Raw genomic sequence first — 21,674 nt, 5'->3', positions numbered from 1 at the left:
AATGGTGTCTCAAAATGATCTGGAAGTTATAATTCATGAATTTGTGTCTTCACGTTTAAACTATTGTAATAGCTTATTTTCCTGTCTTAACAAGAAGGAACTCTCTCGTCTGCAGCTGGTCCAGAACTCTGCAGCGAGGATCTTAACCCGCACAAATAGAAGGGCCCACATTTCACCCATTCTTAAAGCCCTTCACTGGCTGCCGGTCTCCTACCGGATACAGTTTAAAATTCTTGTTTTAACTTTTAGAGCTTTAAATGGTCAGGTCCCATCGTACATCAGCGATCTGATTAAACCGTACACTCCCTCTCGCTCACTAAGGTCCTTGGACCAGAAACTGTTGTTGGTTCCTCGCACCCGTTTTCGGACCAGAGGAGACCGATCCTTCCAGGCTGTTGCCCCCAAACTCTGGAACGATCTTCCGCTCCCCCTACGGTCACTGGACTCAGTTACTGCTTTTAAGGGTCAACTTAAAACCTTTTTATTTAGTCAAGCCTTTTAAATGCACTTGTTTTACGGACTGATTTTACTGTATATTGTTGTATATGTATTGTTCACTGTAAGTTTTTTGTGTTTTTATTGTTTTATTCTGTGTTTTGTGAAGCACTTTGTGACCTCTGTCTGTGAAAGGTGCTATATAAATAAAATTTACTCACTTACTTACTTACTTACTTACATATGAAAGTAGTGCTTTTGTACAATACAATCAAAGATAGCGTTACCTTTGGCTTGTGTACAATTTGGAATAATCTTCTTTTGTCTATCAGAGAATCCTTAACACTTTACTACCTTACAATTTCCTATAATCTGCAAATAACTATTACATTTGCAGATGCCCATTAGTATGTATTGCTGACTAATTTAGTAAATAAACATGTAGATATGTTTGATTAAATGCCGAGCAGATGCCCTTCATAGCACTATCCATGTGTTTATGTTCAAAATTGGCAAAAGGTCTGCTTGTCATGTTGCCAAAGCTGAACTATGGTGCGTTTAGAGTCAGAGACCCTCCCTGTTATAGTATAGTAAGACACTGTGCACTTGACTGTTTGTTGATTTAACTTTCAGGCTTCGGCTCAGGAATAAAAGGCAGTAATTGGAATGCAGACAAACCAACTTACCTTTGACCATTAGTTTTGTGAGCATTACTAAATATGCAAACTGGTGACTATACTACAATTGTGTGAAAAAGAGTACTTAGGTGCTGTCCAGTAGTCAAATGGACTCAGAAGCAGCATTGCAGGCTCTGTGCTGCTGGCCTCTGCGTCGCAAGATTGATTCCTGGCCTGACAATTTGCTGAATGTCCTCCTTGCTCTCTGCCCAATTTCACGCTACACTATACTGTGTAATTACGCCTACGAGTCAAAAAATAGAGAACTAGGTTTCACTAAAATGGAAGTTGGAGAAGGGTTTTGAACGCCATTGTCGTATGGAATTGGCTCACAAGTGCAGTCTATGCTTGGTATTCACAACTGCAGTGCTAACTTGTAAATAAACAAACCAGATAAACATTAAAAGCACTATTATGGTCATTGAGCAGTAGTGGAAAAGACTTTGGGACCAGTAAAGCCGAAAACTCTGTTAATGAATTGCAAGGGCTCCTTTACGTCCCCGATGCTGCAATTCAATTGGATTAGTCCCCTGACAGAATCATCTCCTCACTGCGGCCTCCTGTCCCGCTCTCTGCGTCTCCCGGGGGCACCTTGTACACTGACGAGCACTACCTTCAGCACCATGGACAGCGCACACGCACGCGTCCACACGAGGCCTCCCGCTCACGTGCTGTGGCCCACAACGTCACAGCAACATACAAATGCAGCAACCTATAGGCGCAGAGTGAGATCCTTGGAGATAAACACAGAATCTACCCAGAACGGCGCGTAACATGGTCAAAGAGAAACGAGCAAAAGCGCAAATGTCACGTCCCCCTTTCACCCAGGATACATTTCAGCTCCACAGCAGGTTTAATGAATGATTTAAAACAACAACAAAGCACCTAATCCCGTGCAGAAAATCGAGATGCTCCTCCTCTGTTGCTGCTGGTGGTTTATCAGAGGAGAAACACAATGACGCTATGGCTCCTCGCAGTGGTTTGTAGCGAGCGAATTACATAACGTCAGAGAAGACTGCTCTCATTTATATTCGTGACCATTTCACCGACCACCGACGCTTGGATGGAGCAGAAGAGACCCCTGGCATCCTTAAGCAAACATGAATGTCTACTTTGTTTATCAACGGACAACAGAAACACGTCCTGCTTGAGTTTAGTTTAGGTTACATCCGTTACAAGAACGGTATGACAGCGTTCCACTCGTGTGTTACTGCTGTTTACTCATTAATGTTTGATAAGGATACGCTCTAGTGCCACGCAATCGGTCACACAGGTCTCATAATAGTTGTATAGTGAAGGCATTACCTCTTGATCCTTGCTTTCAAATGTCAGTGAACGTAAAACCCGCAAATGGATCCATAATGATGAGAGACGATGCTCCATATCAGATCGGGACGCAATAGAAAACATACCATGAAAAAAATGACGCATGCATGATGAGAACCTAGTTGCAAAGCAGCTTGTGACTTAACTGTTAATATGGTGAAGATGGAGATGGATGTGTGCAGTTGAGCCGAGGTGACAGATTTACTGCGCTGCGTCGTCCTCTGCTCGAAGGATGCTCGTCTCTGCTCGCGCCAGTGCAGCAATGTGTGCAACAAGACTCACCAGAAGCGATGCTGCAGACCTGCTTCCAATGGCGCCGCGGGTGCTCGAGCTCTGGTCTTGCCCACAAACGCCAGCTCTCCAAAAGAAGTCAAGAATGTCTCTCCCTTGCAGTGACAGAAGGTGACCCTACTCTCGCTGCAAAACTCTGCATCCACCACTAGCGGATCACGATGCACACGCAGCAGCAGCAGCAGCAGCAGCAGCAAGGGGGAGCTCCAGTCCACGCACGTCTGGGGGGGGAAGGCCCGTGCACGGCCCATTCAGAGAGCGAAGAGGACACAGAGGAGGAGAGACGATGCCCGGACACACGCATCCGGACTTATTTTAATCCCTCTTCGAAGCATTGACTCTTTGTAGTTGAAGAGAAAAACATCTCTCCCTTTGCTGGGGGTTGATTCGTTGTGTTCTAGCAAAGTGAAAGAGGATTTTTTCTAATACAAGCAATACAACGCAAAGCAATACAATTTTCAACAACATCATCCTTGTACTTGAGATGATGTTGGGCATTTAATAGATAGGGAACATTAAAATATAAATTTAGCTTCTCACTAGCAGTGTTTTCATGCACACAAAGAAATCTAGTTGAGTTGTTTATTGTCAGATGTATTATGTGCATGAAACACACACCGAAAATGACATGAAATTACTGTGTAATCTGATAATTCTAGTCGTCAGATGTTTACTGTGCATACCCACTCTGCTACAAGGTCCATTATATAAATGTAATATTATACACATAAGCTCATGAATGCTGGACCTGTTTTGGCCGCTTTAGTGGGTTATGTTCTTAGGCCAAGACATTGTTTTCCAAATACAGCCAAACATATGGAAACTATAGCCTCTATATGGAAACCTAATCTCAAAACCCAGGCCCATAAAATGGGCATTCATAATAAACACAGGACTCAACGTGACAGTGACATCTAGTGTAAAGATCTGGAAAGAACAATATTTGCTTGAGTAGTCATTTATCCAAACATCTTATATCTTATTAACTAGAATTAATCTTACATATTGACATTTGTCAGCGCAACGAACCTTTATACGTCCATAATAAAGAAAAAGGAAAGCGAGAGGGGAAAACAATTTTGCCATAAATATAAGGCAATAGATCTATGATGGCGCAAATAATATTATATTGTACTGTAAGAAAAGCAACCTGCCAATCAGGTATTTAAATATGTATTTGAACGGCATTAACAAACGTCAAAATAACAGAAGTTTACTGTGATAACATGACAGGAAGTGTCTTTGCAGAGTGGCGTAAACTTCCGGAAACATTATCCAGAAGAGGAAAACGCATTTGCACCATACTTAGATGATTTGCACACTTGCACCGTGAGTCGCTATTTTACTTATCATACGCTATTTCACCACGCCAAATTTATATAATCTGTTTAGTTAAGATGTTTTATTTGTATGTGCTAAAATGACGCAGCTCACAAATACAATGTCTAAGGTTTAGCGGAAGTCAAAGCTATAACGGCATTTACGTACGCATGGCTTTACTTCTGTCACCTGTCAGATGTTATGCGTTTTACAGGTTAATAGTAGCCAAATATATATATATATATATATATATATATATATATATATATATTTGCTGATTTGTTGCCTACTTTTAATGATCAGTTCAGAGTGAATGAAGCAGGGATAGAGTGTGGAGTGTTGTGTTTATTATGAGCTGGTAACTATTTAACTGAGATCACAAGACTAGAAGTGCCAAAAATGGCGCATACAAGCCTATTTTAAGCATTTAAAATATTAAGAACATGATAAATATACACAATGTGGCATTATGGAGGTCACTATGTTATTCACAATGGCAGAAACAGTTTTAATATTTTAACCCTGCATTTATTCACCATCAGTTACATGATAATGTCTGTCCTTTCACTTTCTTGCGTTGTGTTTAATGCATGTTATTTGGGTCTGTTGTAGTTTTTGTTCAGATTACTGAGGACAGGGACACCATGTGGGAGTCACATGAGTGTGGAGAGGATGAGCCGTGAGCAGGGGCCACTCCAGGGGAGAGTTCCAGCCTAGTGACTACTCTGAGGGGGCCGGCCTACATGAGTGGGCCCCTCCAGCCCTACTTTGTCCTCAGCATAAGCAATGAACAGCACAACTGAGCCTCCTGCCGTCATCAGCGGGGATGGGGCAGTCACCTATGTCCTAGTGCCATTTTTCCTCATCACCATCATTGGCATAGCTGCAGCTGTGGTGAGTGCTCTGGTGTCATTGGAAAGGGACGTTTAGATCCTTGAATGTGGTAGTGTTATACTCCATAACAGGGACAAGAGCAGTTATCATTATCTATTACATGAAGGGCTGGGCAATATGACAGAAAATGAATCACAATCTTTCATTCACATATTAAATGGTTACAATGTTATAAATATGACTTTTGATGTTAATTTCAGTGTTCTCCCTTTGGTGTTTGAGGGTTGTCCTTTAGGGGGTGCTCTGAGAGTACGGGGTCCGGGGCTCTTTGCTTAGGGCTGTCCGGTCCCTGTATGACCAGAGCACGAGCTGTGTTCGCATTGCCGGCAGTAAGTCAGACCTGTTCCCAGTGCATGTTGGACTCCGCCAGGGCTGCCCTTTGTCACCGGTTCTGTTCATAGTTTTTATGGACAGAATTTCTAGGCGCAGTCAGGGGTCGGAGGGTGTCCAGTTTGGGGACCACAGGATCTCATCTCTGCTGTTTGCAGACGATGTTGTCCTGATGGCTCCATCAAACCCCGACCTGCAACATGCACTGGGACGGTTTGCAGCCGAGTGCGAAGCGGCTGGGATGAGAATCAGTACCTCCAAATCCGAGGCCATGGTTCTCGACCGGAAAAAGGTGGCTTGCCCTCTTCAGGTGGGTGGGGTGTCCTTGCCCCAAGTGGAGGAGTTCAAGTATCTCGGGGTCTTGTTCACGAGTGAGAGACGGATGGAACGTGAGATTGACGGGTGGATCGGTGCAGCGGCTGCATTGGACTGTTGTGGTGAAGAAGGAGCTGAGTCGAATGGCAAAGCTCTCGATTTACCCGTCAATCTACGTTCCTGCCCTCACCTATGGTCATGAGCTTTGGGTGATGACCAAAAGGACAAGATTGCGGATACAAGCGGTCGAAATGAGTTTCCTCCGCCGGGCTGCTGGGCGCTCCCTTAGAGATAGGGTGAGGAGCTCAGTCAGAGTAGAGCCGCTGCTCCTCCACGTAAAGAGGAGCCAGCTGAAGTGGCTCGGGCATCTATTCTGTTCTGCCTTCTGGGTACCTCCTTGCGGCACGTCCCACTGGGAAGAGGCTGGAGGGACTATGTCTCTCGGCTGGCCTGGGAATGCCTCAGGAGGAGCTGGAGGAAGTGACTGGGGTGAGGGTAGTCTGGGAGCCCCTGCTTAGTCCCCAACGAAAGAAGATTGATGGATGTTAATTTCAGGAATATAAACAAAGAAGACTACTGAACATTGCCATTTAACACCATAAATATAGTGACATTTCTACCTCCAAAATCTGAACTGCTTGCTTACTGAATGTACCTCACAGATAATCTTATCATTGACTATTTGAAATGAAGGTTAAAGCCCCAGAATGTAATATTTTAGCCAAAGAATAGACTGCCTTGAGCAGCCTTCACCTGCTTGTTTCCATGGAAATGTTGTTCTTTAGGCTATGATATTCCACATCATAAAATGCCTCTATCTTCATGGAGAATGGTCAGAAGTTTTTGTTTTTTTTGGTTTTAACTATCTATTTCCATGGAATGATGCAGGTGATGTTTCACCTCCAGAAAGTTACATATTGTTACTTCAGCTCATTGTGTCTGCTCCCCATCTATGCTCTCTAAAAAACATCACGTTTTACAGAGGATATAGATGGAGGGCAGCTCAGGTAGTATGTTTTTAACTATGAAAAAAGGAGGCTTTCCTGTTTTGAGATTAAATTCAAACTGTGAAACCCTCATATTGGCCATTTCACTTCATCTGAAAAAATGACAACATCAAATTCTCCAAACAACTTAAACAATCATGTTGCTGCACGGTCATTACCAACAAAATGTATGCATGTCTTAAATTAAATGTGTGATCTGCTCTTTATTTGTTCCAGGCCATGTACATCCGAAAGAAAAGGAGGTAGGACGCTTGCTGTGTGTTTAAAATGCATTTGACTTGGCATCCCTGTTGCAGTCATTTAACTGTAGCGCTGTTTCCTTGTACTGGTCAGACTTGACAGATTACGCCATCAGCTGTTGCCTGTGTACTCCTACGACCCGTCAGAGGAGCTGAATGAAGCTGAACAGGAGATGCTCTGGAGAGAAGAGGACACAAAGGTATGCACACACTCCACATGTAAGCACAAAACAATTACTCACATCCTCTGGCAATTAAGCCACACAAATGGGTTAATGTGTGCACAAACACTGTAGAAGTGATGTAATTACACACACAAAAACATGCTCAAGACCGTGAAGAAGAAAAGGAAGTCGAGGGATTATGTCCAGGGGAATTTTCAAGAGGGAATTTTCAGGTGACAACATATTCTTGCTGCAACAATTTAAAGTTCAAAGAAAACAAACACAAATCAGCAAATAAATAAAATGTATATATGAAATAATAAATTGGGCCGACTTATTTGAGGAACAAAATGACAGGAAATAGTTTGTTGACGGCATTGGTTTTGGTTTTTATTTAGATCATCAGCCAACTCTGATCCATCAAAGATCAGATATATCATATTATCAGCAGCTTTGCTACTTTGCAAAAAGAAAAATACTGTATATATTTGCACATGTATTCATAATTTGTTATTTGTATCATGAGTTTTTCAAATATTTTAACTTTTTGTATTTCCAGATTGTACAAGGCTGGGCCAAAAACTATCACCAACAGCGCCCTCTCCTGACCAAAGATGTTAAGGCATGAACTAGTTCTATTGCAAATTTACTTGAACACCTCCAATACAGTTTACCCTTCTTATTTAGGTGCAGTGAAGCTACTGAAATATATAAACCCTGCTTCGATCCTCATGCTCGGGACCTATTGCTGTAAGAGAATGTGTCATCTTTTAGTTTCTGACGCCAATATTTGTGGCAAATGTATTTATTACAATATTTATTAAGTTTATTTTTATGATATTTGGAAACATATCACTGGAGAGCCTGAGTGTCTAATATGTTTATAATGCAATAGTGTATCAATAGCGACTCTTTAATGTAAACATACCATTTGTGGAATTCAATTGATCCAGATCTTTCGAGCAGTGCCAGCGGTTGTATTCCATGTTCATGTCTCGCAGTCGTTGAACTTTTATTTCACTTTGATGAGTCAACTTCATACATCCTTTTTGTTCGACATCCCAATGGTATGTGAGACCAGATGGTAGTGAATTATACCCACCTACGAGACACATTTATTTCTAAAATGAGTGGTGACTAGTATCAGAAATATGTCCTGTTTAGAAGGCATGGCACAAGCTCAAAGTTACTTCTCACTAAAGAATGCCATTGACCTGTCAGTAGCAAAACTCAGGAACTTGAAAAGTGTTCTAAATAAAGGAATGGTGCAGTACTTTGACAGGATTATAGAAAGGAAATAAAAGAAATAGAAATTAAAGTGAGATAATTTTAGTGTTTCTGTTGCACGGTGTAACTTTCTCTTTGAGGAGTCATATGTTTGTTTCCATGGAGAAGTTACTGAAGTTTACATGAATGTTCCACAGTATGACATTATACTTTCCATCTGTGAAGACGTTTAGGGGTGTGCCGTGGGGACATATCGAACCCCAACAGGAAAGTTACATGGTGCCACTTTAAAGTTAAGTCAGAATGTCAGTATATTCACAATTCACATACATTGGCTACTGATTCTACAGAATGTTTTCACCTGCTGTAAATCACAAGTTAAATTATTTATTTATCAGTGGTTGAATTGTACGCTGAAAATGCTGTCATAATTCTCATTTTGACTTGTCGTTCAATAAATGAGCAGAACGATATTTTAGGTTCGATATTTATTGTGTATATCATTTGTTTGTACTAGTGTGGTTTTATTTTATGTAGTATGGAGTTGTTGAGGGTCAAATAATGAACATCTATGACGTACCAGTGGTTCATATGACAGTATTATTCCAGATCTTAAACGTGCTAAACCATGTAGACGTGACTACAGTAGTTCTAGCCAAACGGAAGAAAGATTTGCATAAAATGTACTATAAATTCAGTTAAAAGTTACTGGTGCCATTTATTCATGTTCTGATATGGTTCATTTTGAAAAGGTTGTGTTCTGATTAACATGCTTTAATTTAATTTTACACTGTAGGAACCTTTTTTTTTTTTCCTCCAGTCCCCATTCGATGCACGTTCACACAGGGCAGGAACTAGGGACTGGGGCCACACTCCTGCTCTGGGGCTTTTTGGTCATTTACATAAACTTTATTGTAAAATGTTTCATTCCTTTGCTTAAACTTTTTTCTCCTCAAGAGTAATGACGTGGACACAGTGGCTCCAAAAAATACAACCAGTTTGTAAATATTAATTCTGAATCATTGGGTTTTATTGTCAAATGCAGTGAGCTTTTTGTGTTTTCATTTTAAAGCCAGCTGCTGTGACTGTTGGGGAGCTGGGGGTTCTAGGGACATGGGTCTTTATCCTTTGCAAAAACATTGTTACACTGTATCGGGTCTTGAACATATTTAATTTATTGTAACAGCCCCAGATGTTTAATATACCGTATTTTCCGGACTATAAGTCACACCTTTTTTCATAGTTTTGCCAGGTGCGACTTATACTTATACTCCGGAGCGACTAATGTGTGATATTTTTTTCACACTTGCAACTGCATTTCATACTCCAATGTGACTTGTTTTTTTTTCTCCATTATGCATTTTTGGCTGGTGCGACTTAGTCTGGAAAATACGGTATTTACATTACCTTTATGTTCAATAGGGATAGTAACCCTGGACAGTTTAGTGAAGGACTACTCACCAAAACAGCTGGATAAACACTTCACCCCCTCAAACCAAACCTGGATATAAAGTAAACCCAAATGACAAAGAAAATTTCTCTTTATTGACCATTTCTGATACAAATTGTTGTAGGGCACCATAGAAATATAGACATTGTACATTTATATACGTGTACATTAAAAAATGATCCCATCTAATGCATCCTTAATGGTTGATAATTGCAAATTGGAGAATGTAAGAAATGAATTGAATATACAATCAATGTGATATGGAAGTGCCAACACACAGTGGCCAGAGGATCAGTGAACAACCAAATCAATGAAAAGCACATTTGTCCATGAAAAATCAGAAAACATTTCAGTGCACCAGATTTTTTATTTTTAAAAAGGATAAAACACACACACACACACACACCTACTAAACTACCACAGTCAGCGAACACAGTTGCCAAGCTGACAGGTCTCCCTGACTTGCTTCACACATTTAAAAATCACCTGTCTGCAAGCTCCGTTTATGAAGGAGTCAAAAAATAAAATACCTGTTGCGTACAGTAAAAACAAAAGAAAGTCACAACTATGCAGAGATGACGCTTCCGACTCACGCCACAGGTTACATCATAACAGAAGACCAGTTAATGCAATATTAGGTCAAATAAGCTGTTGAGTGAGGTATGAAGATTCTAGGCCGAGTTATCGCCTGTTTGCAGTTTTCCGGGTTTTGTCTTTGAGGTTGTAGCAGCTTAGGTGTGGGAGAAAACCCAGTGAAGTGGATTGTGGCCAAAGATTCCCTGACACAGAAACACATCCTTTACCTGTTGCTCACAATGCAAGAACAACAATGTGCTAAGCAAAGACAGAAGGACCAAGCTTGGCGAAGCAGAGCTAAAATGGAATGAAAAACAGTTAGAGATAGTAGTGCCACAAAAATCCTCACAAACAGCCTCTTTGTTTTAGCAGTTGCAATAAAAGATTGAACGAGCGCTTGGAAATTAACAGCATTTGTAAAGGCTCCCTGAAGAAAACAATATACTGATGCTCCCAGCCTAGAGCTCTGACAAGATATCCTTAATACATATGTTAAAGATTAGTCATCATACATAACACGCATGTTACCCAAACATAGAACTACTACGTTTGTATTGTTAATCTAGTCCAATCAATCTCGCCACTATAAGCATAGACTGAAGGGTTTATGAAACTATTGGCCTACAGGAATTCAGGGAATTACCTGTAAGTTGATAAATTTGCTCAACCGTGAGAGGGAGATATATTTGACAGGAAAAGACACGTCTCTACCATCGGTGATCTACTTTCATCTTAAAGTTTTGAAGTATACAATGCAAACAGATTGGTTAAAACCACTTCACACAACGCACACGTAATTTTAGGCAAAATTCACCTTTGTCCAGTACAAAACATGAAAACTATACGTCCTACCATCTCAAATGCAGGTAAAACAAAAAAACAGTAAGCAGAAAAATAATGATTCAGGAGAATAAAAGTCCAGGTTCCACAGAGCAGAATGTTTGTCCAGTATAAAAGACTTGACATACAGAGAAAAGGGCTGTTGACTTGAATGTTATTTCTTAGATCTATGCTTAAGCAAGGTCCATTGTTCTATCCAGTGCTACTGCATGATTTTATGTACGTGTTAAACCCTCCAGTGGTAGCAGGGTTTTTGGTGAACATGGTGGCACTGGTGTTGGAAAATACAGCCCAGTTCTTGTTAACAGTAAGTCAGTATGTTGAGTGAGGTAGCATGCGAGATTACTGTTCTTCCTCCTCCTCCTCTTCTTCCTCAGATGATTCCTTGGATGCCTTTTCTTCGACCTCCTTCAAGAGAAAATAAGTTTTAATCAAACTACTCCCACGAGAAAATGCTTTTGAAAATTGTGCACGGGCTGTCAACATTTAGTACAATGGACGCTGTGATTCATGTCTCAAACATTACCGCTATAACTCCACGAGCCAAACGGCGTGGAAAAAACCCCTTTGATAAAACCACCATAACATTAAAAACCCATGGGAAGAGTGAGCCATCTGCAGTCAAAGTGATTCATAGGGCCAATGAGTCACTACACAAGTTTGCTTATGCCAAAACAAGTTCATTCATAAAATTTCAGAGCCTCTTCAGTAGAGTAACTTTAGGTCACTCGTGTGTGACTAATGTAATCCAGACTGGACGACTCATTGAACTAAAATGCAGTTAAAATATTTAGAATTTAACTTTTTGTTTGTAAATGACACCACACTAAGAAATTATCCAGCAAAAAACTATTGTCACAATTTTTGGTATTTGACAAATAAAAATAAATGAATGAGAGCAACTTTATTTTGTTGAATTAAAGTCAAGAGTCATTTCTTTGTGTAAATTATGCATAAACTGACTGGAATAAGTGTCCCTGGTGTGATGTCACTTCCTGTCATTTTTTCCCTTTACATATTTTTCCAAATTTTCTCCACAAATACCTACTCTATTGGTGTAAAACTATACTTTATATGTAGAAACGGGTACAAATACACCAAATAAAGTCAAAATTTGAAAATCATAACCTGTCATATAGCTAGAGTACGCCCAGACTATGCACATGACTAACAAGACGACGCTCTAACAAACATGTTTTTAATGAAAAAAAAAAAAAAAGGAATAACTTCAGGCCCTTTGAAAAGGCTGTAATGGGTAAAGAGACTAGTCAGAAAGGAAGCTAGTCATGCAAATAGATTCCAAACATAATTCAATTGGGAAAGGAATGGCATAACACATGTGAGCAGTCAGGTAGGGTGCTTACCTCCTTCTTGGGCCTTCCTCTGCGCTTCGCTCCTGCCGCTGGAGCAGTTGTAGTAGCCTTCTGCGAAACAAATACATACAATGTTAACACTGAACAATCTTTGATATACAGTTATCACAAGCCTATCACTAGTGCTGCCTCTGTTTGCCTGGAGATGGCAGCAGTATCTCAGTAATAAGCCAGATGGAACGGGGCACTGGGTTCATTGGCCATTATCTGGAAGGCCGACAGGACACACAGGGCACTCCAGTTCGCCGGCCACCTGGTTTGAGGCTCAGAGACAGCTGGTCGTACTGGGCAAAACACGCCGCAGCCGAAAACAATGCAACCAAATCTATATCATCCATGTGCAGTCAGTCTATCCGTCTCTCCAAACAGCAGCGAAAAGCACACGGGGAGCTGAAGGGTACGCGCGGGAGAAAAATCAGTAGTTGCCATGGAGACGACAGGCAGAGAAGAACTAGGGCTGTGTGCTGGTGGGGGCGGGGTGTGTGTGGGGGGGTGCTCTTAGTGTCAGCTTGGTAACAGTCTTGCGGCCTCTGCACCTGCACTGCACATGACAAGATACAGGAAGCAGGAGGACAGGAAGTACACAAGCGTGCATCATCCAGGGCTTTAACAACTCAACTATCTCCAGTGACAGTTAAAGACTCCAGTCAAAATGTGTGTGATTAGGCGTTTGTTGCAGGACTCACCTTCTTGCCGCTTGCTTTATTTTTGCTGCCCTTTGGTCGACCTCTTGGCCTCTTTGGAGTTGGGGATCCGCTGGACTCCTGAGAATTAGAAATAAAAAAAGACCATCAAAATTGGCACATGTTCACCAGCTCATAAAATAAACATATCAGTGTGTTCAAGGAACTATGCTTTTCTTATGAAGGAGCACGTCAGAATAGCAGGTTACCATGGTTTGCAATGAAAACAAAGTGCCCCACTCATTGCTGTTCTTTTGATTTGATATAAAAAGCATTAAGACAAAAAAGTGCCAGTTTGAGTAGAGTTGTACATCATGTCATGGCTGACTCATCTTTTATCACATTTCTACAGTTTCAAACTGCAGCTCGTTTCAACTGGGGAATTCAATACTAAAACACATGTTGAGTGACAGCTATACGAGCCAACCTGTTCTTTGACTCTGCCATGTCATCCATTAAACGGTGAACAGAGGTGGGCAGAGAGGAGGTTAAAACCGGTTTAAAGGTGTTGAGTTACAGGTTGCTTACAAACCAGGGAGACACAGGAAGTGTGTAGTCTACATTTACACCAATCATGAGGTTAGTAGATGGTCACAGGGGCTTGTTGAAGCCATATGTTCGGTCTCCAGTTTACCAAAGGGGCTTAAGAGAACAGGCACTTAATGAAAGAGATAGGCTTTACCTGCACTGTGGCTTATGGAGATAGTCCTGAGGGTCTTATAACCTTTGTTCGCCAATGCATGACTTAGAAACTGACACACTTTCTCTGAAATGCCAGGAATTACAGGTTGTGGGGGTCTTACCTGCGGCTGCTTGCGGGGTCTTCCACGCCCCCTCTTCTCAGTTGCCTCCTTCTCCTTCGGTGAGACTGTCCCCTTGTCGCTCATGGCTGCTTAGCTTCTCAGACCTAGGACATAAATCACACTGTTCTGGCGGGTTGCACGGGAGAAAGGCGCACGCACACCGGGCTAACTGCAGCCAACACTTGACCACGACCAAGCCCAGATGTACACACGTTTAAGCCAATTAATCCTCGCTTATATCCCGGTCTATTTATGTCACGCGCGCCATGTTGCACAACCTAGTGTGCCAGACAAGCCGGCTTCAGTGATGAGCTAACTCCCGGCAGGCGGCGAGAGGCCGCGGCGGGCTGCGTAAAGCGGCCGAACGAGATGCGCTCTCGGCGGATCGAGCACGAGTCCAGGCCCGGTGTCTGGTCCCGGAACCGCGGGCCTGTGCGCACTGCTGCATCACGGAGGCAGAGTGTGCTCCGACACACAATGGCCGCTGTGTGCCGCCGACACAGCGGAGGTTTAAACCGGAGCTTTGGCAGGGAAGCGACGGACGAGCTGGAGAAGGCGCAGGTTTGGTTTCGCTTTTTGCGGCGGAACGCAAGCCGCGCGCAGAGCAACAAAGACGGCTCCCGTTTAGCAAACTGCAGCCACCATCACAAACACAATGGCCCCTCGAGCATGCAAATGAATGGAACTGACATTTACCGTCCGCAATAAAAGTTAAAGAGATTTGAAGACGAATGGTTTCCTCACAGTTGGTTATTCCCGATTGAAAGCCTTGCACCCATCCATAGGCTACAGGCTTAAATCGTCAGACACCGCGCAGCCCGCCCATTTAAAAGACCCGGCCATGCAGTCCGTCCCAACCACGGGATTCAAATAGAAATCAGAGCAAATTAAGAGGTAAAAAAAATATATTTAAAATGTTTACCCGAACGTTGAGTTTATTCCAACGACGTCCTAAAAATAGCGTGCGCGTCTCGTCTCCGGCAGATAAAGGAAAAAGGCGCCAGCCAGGAGGAGTTTGGGGGCAATTTAAAGACCCGCCTTCACGGGAGCAGAAACACTGGAGGGCGGAGATATGATAAATGGGCCACCAACAGCACGAGAGCGGCCCAGCCCCCCTAAGGTGGCCCTCCCAGCCCCCCTCACGCAGGCCTGTGTCCAGGTTTGATTTGACTCTCCAAAAATACACGCGCAACAGTTTTACGCACAAAAGCCAAGAGCAGAGACAGCATCATGTAAGCAAAACTCTGTTGCTGATAACATACTCCAGCTCTGCACACCCACGTCTCTATGGTGATGGGTAAAATGGTGAGTCAACCATGTCCTCCCCCAATATAAACAGTGTCCACTTCTATTTCGTTCACATTGTAGCTTTTCCTAAACAGAGTAGGTGCATTTCAGTGTGCAATATCCTACAGGTAAGGATGAGGTCAGGAAAGTGCAATATCCTACAGTTATGGATAAGGTCATGAAAGTGCAATATCCTACAGTTATGGATAAGGTCATGAAAGAGCAATATCCTACAGTTATGGATAAGGTCATGAAAGTGCAATATTCTACAGTTATGGATAAGGTCAGGAAAGTGCAATATTCTACAGTTATGGATAAGGTCAGGAAAGAGCAATATCCTACAGTTATGGATAAGGTCAGGAAAGAGCAATATCCTACAGTTATGGATAAGGTCAGGAAAGAGCAATATCCTACAGTTATGGATAAGGTCAGGAAAGTGCAATATTCTACAGTTATGGATAAGGTCAGAAAAATTCAATATTCTACAGTTATGGATAAGGTCAGGAAAGAGCAATATCCTACAGTTATGGATAAGGTCAGGAAAGTGCAATATTCTACAGTTATGGATAAGGTCAGAACAGTGCAATATCCTACAGTTATGGATAAGGTCAGGAAAGTGCAATATTCTACAGTTATGGATAAGGTCAGGAAAGAGCAATATCCTACAGTTATGGATAAGGTCAGGAAAGTGCAATATTCTACAGTTATGGATAAGGTCAGAAAAGTGCAATATTCTACAGTTATGGATAAGGTCAGGAAAGAGCAATATTCTACAGTTATGGATAAGGTCAGGAAAGTGCAATATTCTACAGTTATGGATAAGGTCAGAAAAGTGCAATATCCTACAGTTATGGATAAGGTCAGAACAGTGCAATATCCTACAGTTATGGATAAGGTCAGGAAAGTGCAATATTCTACAGTTAATAAGGTCAGGAAAGTGCAATATTCTACAGTTATGGATAAGGTCAGGAAAGAGCAATATCCTACAGTTATGGATAAGGTCATGAAAGTGCAATATTCTACAGTTATGGATAAGGTCATGAAAGTGCAATATTCTACAGTTATGGATAAGGTCAGGGAAGTGCAATATCCTACAGTTATGGATAAGGTCATGAAAGTGCAATATTCTACAGTTATGGATAAGGTCATGAAAGTGCAATATTCTACAGTTATGGATAAGGTCAGGGAAGTGAAATATCCTACAGTTATGGATAAGGTCATGAAAGAGCAATATCCTACAGTTATGGATAAGGTCATGAAAGTGCAATATTCTACAGTTATGGATAAGGTCAGGAAAGTGCAATATTCTACAGTTATGGATAAGGTCAGGAAAGTGCAATATTCTACAGTTATGGATAAGGTCAGGAAAGAGCAATATCCTACAGTTATGGATAGGGTCAGAAAAGTGCAATATCCTACAGTTATGGATAAGGTCATGAAAGTGCAATATTCTACAGTTATGGATAAGGTCAGGAAAGTGCAATATTCTACAGTTATGGATAAGGTCAGGAAAGTGCAATATTCTACAGTTATGGATAAGGTCAGGAAAGAGCAATATCCTACAGTTATGGATAAGGTCAGAAAAGTGCAATATCCTACAGTTATGGATAAGGTCAGGAAAGTGCAATATTCTACAGTTATGGATAAGGTCATGAAAGTGCAATATTCTACAGTTATGGATAAGGTCATGAAAGTGCAATATCCTACAGTTATGGATAAGGTATGAAAGTGCAATATTCTACAGTTATGGATAAGGTCAGGAAAGTGCAATATTCTACAGTTATGGATAAGGTCATGAAAGTGCAATATCCTACAGTTATGGATAAGGTCATGAAAGTGCAGTATCCTACAGTTATGGATAAGGTCAGGAAAGTGCAATATTCTACAGTTATGGATAAGGTCAGGAAAGTGCAATATTCTACAGTTATGGATAAGGTCATGAAAGTGCAATATTCTACAGTTATGGATAAGGTCAGGAAAGAGCAATATCCTACAGTTATGGATAAGGTCAGAAAAGTGCAATATCCTACAGTTATGGATAAGGTCATGAAAGTGCAATATTCTACAGTTATGGATAAGGTCAGGAAAGTGCAATATTCTACAGTTATGGATAAGGTCAGGAAAGTGCAATATTCTACAGTTATGGATAAGGTCAGGAAAGAGCAATATCCTACAGTTATGGATAAGGTCAGAAAAGTGCAATATCCTACAGTTATGGATACGGTCAGGAAAGTGCAATATTCTACAGTTATGGATAAGGTCATGAAAGTGCAATATTCTACAGTTATGGATAAGGTCATGAAAGTGCAATATCCTACAGTTATGGATAAGGTCATGAAAGTGCAATATTCTACAGTTATGGATAAGGTCAGGAAAGTGCAATATTCTACAGTTATGGATAAGGTCAGGAAAGTGCAATATTCTACAGTTATGGATAAGGTCAGGAAAGAGCAATATCCTACAGTTATGGATAAGGTCAGAAAAGTGCAATATCCTACAGTTATGGATACGGTCAGGAAAGTGCAATATTCTACAGTTATGGATAAGGTCATGAAAGTGCAATATTCTACAGTTATGGATAAGGTCATGAAAGTGCAATATCCTACAGTTATGGATAAGGTATGAAAGTGCAATATTCTACAGTTATGGATAAGGTCAGGAAAGTGCAATATTCTACAGTTATGGATAAGGTCATGAAAGTGCAATATCCTACAGTTATGGATAAGGTCATGAAAGTGCAGTATCCTACAGTTATGGATAAGGTCAGGAAAGTGCAATATTCTACAGTTATGGATAAGGTCAGGGAAGTGCAATATCCTACAGTTATGGATAAGGTCATGAAAGTGTGCAATATCCTACAGTTATGGATAAGGTCAGGAAAGTGTGCAATATCATACAGTTATGGATAAGGTCAGGAAAGTGTGCAATATCCTACAGTTATGGATGAGGTCAGGAAAGTGTGCAATATCCTACAGTTATGGATAAGGTGTTGCATTGTAGCAACACATGATTACATGGAGAGAGGTCTAAAGGAAACTATAAGCCTATTTGCCACTGTTTATACAATTAAAGTTACAGTGCAAACCTTTCCACATACACATTCCAATGATAATATTCAACCACACATTGAGTGGAGAAAAGAAAGTAGATCGATTATGAGCCTACAATATCTACAATTTGAGCTCCAACACTTGACTTCCTGGGCAGCACCTATATATAGATTTGTAATAGTTTTTTTTTAGCCTGCATATCAATAATCAAACAGACAGCAAAGGGCCAATTCTTTAGTTAAAAATATTCCCAAATCGCAACCAAAAAGACATAGTATAATGTAGTAAATTATGTCTATGCCACTGGTTCTTTAAATGTTGCAATAGTGATATTTTTTGCCTCATTATTGCTCATTGTTGTATGTTGCACAGACGTTCTTCGCCTGTGAATGTTGACAATGCCAATAAACCTTTTCTGATTCCGATTGTTCCCGAGCGACACTTTCACGTCATCAAAGAGCTATTTTTGTTAACCTTTTTTCTGTTCTGTTTCACATTATTTGGCCTAACTATGACTAAAATAGAGACTTTTAATGCATTAAAGATATCTATATAAAATATGCAATTAAACACATCTCATTAGCACTCATTCAGCTGTGACACACAATGTTGAGTTAGTCGCTTATTTTTTGTTCTTATATTTGTGGATCTGGGGTCACTTGCTTTTGGCTGTTTTTCAAAGGCTTGGTTGCTTGTTGCTCTCTGAAAACCTGGCAACCCTGATGCCCATGTGTCTAATCTGAACTGCTCTCAAAAGACTGCACAGAAATTCATGCAAAAAATATGCAAGTTAGACTAAACTCATGGTTCACCACAAAATCTTCAGCTAACTTCTTCCACTTCTAATTTTTTTTGCAGTTTTCCCATATAAATCCTATTAATATAAATAAAAGAATGAGTCAACTAGACACCTTAGACAAATAAATCGACTAAACAACCCTACACACTTTACATCTTTGGAGCTATAATAACCTTCAATATGTTACAGAAATACAATCAACATTAAATTGAAGTGGATTTGTATCAAAAGTTATCAGTTATTACCATGACTCATCCAACCAAACACTCTATACAGCAAAGAATACAGTTTTAAATAGAGCGGCATCCTTTGCTCTAAGTCTGGGTCAGTTAATGAGTAATCTAACTTGCATACCACCCACTTACATTTGTATGGGCTCAAATTCCTCTTGTCTCTGTCAGGTGTTGTCTGTCTTTGCATTTGAAAGAGATAAGCATCTAAACCTTTTGCTTTGGGGGTTGGCATTTGTTTATTAGAACAGACCGAACCTGTGCGAGTTGGGACCCCCCCCCCCCCCCCCCCCCCCCCCCCCGATATACTACATGATTATGACTGCGAAATATGATATGTGTGTAGTTTGGTGCCACTGTACGCGTTCCATCCTAGAGAGCAGAATGAGATGGCGTACAGGGCATGAATGAAGGAGAGCTTTTCTCAATGACTCCAATGTTCTGCTCAGCATGTGCTTGCCTGGCATGCCGACCCTCTCCCACCCCTCTCTCACCCCTGCTTCTCACTCTATTCACTTCCTTCCTCTCTGTCTTCCCCAAATACTTGAGGCCCATCCCCCACAGCCTCACACGTCCCTGCCATACCCAGCCCGCAGCATGCGGAGGGTGAAGAAGAGGGATTAGGCCTGGGATATGGCCAAAAAAATAAATAAAAATGAATCAGATTTTCCTTTTTTATTTTATTTTTTATTTGTATTTATTTAAGAAAATATCAAAATATATTATTCTATGAATGTAAACCAAACATATGCAAAATATTAATTTCATTTTACTCTGAATGCAGCATTTTGAGGATATTTTACCATTCAAAAGACATTTTTTTGTTTTAAATTGTTAATTGCTATAGCAACAGTCATTACTCTGAAACCCTTGGTCAGATATTCATACAATGTCATAACTCTGCTCCAAACAAAATTCTTTAACTGACAACTACAATAGGACTATGTACTTTCAGTTTTTAAATTGGAATGTTTTTTTTTCCTGAATTACATATATGACAAAAATGTAAGATATTTTTTCTTCATATTTAATTGTTCCTGAGTTTTTTTTTCTTCTCAGAACAAATGTGACTTCTGAGGGAATGAGGGATTACTTTATAAAGACATAGACACTTCAGTTTAGTTGGACAATACATGTTTGGACTTCTGAAATAAATTACCGTGGCAACCTTCATTTGAACACCATACTCTGCTATACGCTGTCCCATTAAGCAATGTGACTAATCAGCTTTATGTCAGTAACCATTACCCATCACATCACTGTTCTACCGGTTTTAATGAAAGGAGACATGCAAAATGCAGAGGATTTAAAGCGACAATCAGATTTTAAAGCACATACGCCACTCCATATGATTTGCAAGACAAAAATAACCGACTCAGATCCTCCTGTAAAACTACAGACTTGCTAATCAAAGTGAGGCAATTTGAATGTAAATGCTAATCAAATCTAGCAGGAGACAAACACCATATCAGATGTCCTCTTCAGTGAACTCGGGGCAGACTGAATCCTATTAAACACTGGAGAGACGAGGGGGGGTCTTGACCCACTTTGGCATGCTCACCCCTCCCCCACCCCATGTCCTTCTGCCCTTTCTTCACTCTGGTGTGCATCCACAAGCATACAGCGCACACAGAGCTCATGCACCCATTGTATTTTTAGTATTCATCAACCACAAACGTCCACCATGCAAAGTGATTCACAGATGTGGACACAAAACATCCTATTCCTGCCCGGGATTCCCCTTTTTTTTTCTCCTTTCTTTTTTTTTGGGCTGTTGGATGAGCCTGGACATGACTAAAACACACACACACACACACACACACACAAAACACACACACAAAACACACACACACACACACACCAGAGAAAAAATGGCGGGAGAGAGAGAGAGGGACAGAAGTGGATTGGATTGGGGAGGAGTGCAAAGGAAAAGTGTGGGAGCTGAAGTTGAAAGGCAAGGCAAGGTGGGTGGGAAGAGAGAGGGAGACGCATGGGGCAGACGGGAGGATGGAGTGAGGGTGGGGTAGGTGCTACTTGGAGGGGTGGACAGAGGTTAGTGGGCTGGGGATGGGCTCTTATGAGTAGTATCTTAGTCACACAAACAGAGGAAGTAGCGCGTGCAACCTGTTTAGTGAACACACAGCTCTGTATTTAGTTTGGAGACTCATATTCACAGTATAATAGCAGCATTTAGCTCCACTGGTCACTGAATCACTCTTCCACTCTCCCTTTTTTAAATAGCTTAACCCGGCCACTTCCTGAGACATTTGGACCAGGATCTACAACACATATAAGTTATAATGCGTGAGTCAGTCCAGGAATATTTGGACAGAGAAAATAGTGCCATATGTCTGATTC

The 21,674-nt window shown here is 41.1% G+C and overlaps 2 protein-coding genes across 5 annotated transcripts; one reads left to right on the top strand and one right to left on the bottom strand.

The window, feature by feature from the left end:
• Nucleotides 1-3,952: 3,952 nt before the first annotated feature.
• Nucleotides 3,953-8,698, top strand: smim29 (small integral membrane protein 29). The gene is made up of 6 exons (XM_072449143.1): nucleotides 3,953-4,058; nucleotides 4,662-4,943; nucleotides 6,812-6,837; nucleotides 6,929-7,034; nucleotides 7,558-7,620; nucleotides 7,686-8,698. Exons 2-6 carry the CDS (start codon nucleotides 4,836-4,838, stop codon nucleotides 7,692-7,694), a joined length of 312 nt encoding a protein of 103 aa, XP_072305244.1. The 5' UTR covers nucleotides 3,953-4,058; nucleotides 4,662-4,835; the 3' UTR covers nucleotides 7,695-8,698.
• Nucleotides 8,699-9,748: 1,050 nt separating this feature from the next.
• On the bottom strand, nucleotides 9,749-15,028 carry hmga1a (high mobility group AT-hook 1a). Of its 4 annotated transcripts, none has more exons than XM_072449138.1 (5): nucleotides 14,873-15,028; nucleotides 13,933-14,054; nucleotides 13,151-13,228; nucleotides 12,456-12,515; nucleotides 9,749-11,499 (listed from the first exon to the last, which is right to left on the bottom strand). In XM_072449138.1, the coding sequence occupies exons 2-5, from the start codon at nucleotides 14,032-14,034 to the stop codon at nucleotides 11,434-11,436; spliced, it is 306 nt and encodes a 101-aa protein (XP_072305239.1). In that variant the 5' UTR covers nucleotides 14,035-14,054; nucleotides 14,873-15,028; the 3' UTR covers nucleotides 9,749-11,433. The 4 variants fall into 4 exon arrangements, with proteins under 4 accessions (XP_072305239.1, XP_072305242.1, XP_072305240.1 ...); XM_072449141.1 differs by having other exon boundaries at nucleotides 13,951-14,054; XM_072449139.1 differs by lacking the exon at nucleotides 14,873-15,028 and adding an exon at nucleotides 14,647-14,805.
• Between the last annotated feature and the right edge of the window lie 6,646 nt (nucleotides 15,029-21,674).

This window comes from Eucyclogobius newberryi, unplaced genomic scaffold (assembly GCF_026437365.1).
Source record: "Eucyclogobius newberryi isolate DKJ021-1_F unplaced genomic scaffold, fEucNew1.0.hap1 SCAF_17, whole genome shotgun sequence".
Classification (NCBI taxonomy): domain Eukaryota; kingdom Metazoa; phylum Chordata; class Actinopteri; order Gobiiformes; family Gobiidae; genus Eucyclogobius; species Eucyclogobius newberryi.
This window is presented reverse-complemented; position numbering and strand designations above follow the sequence as displayed.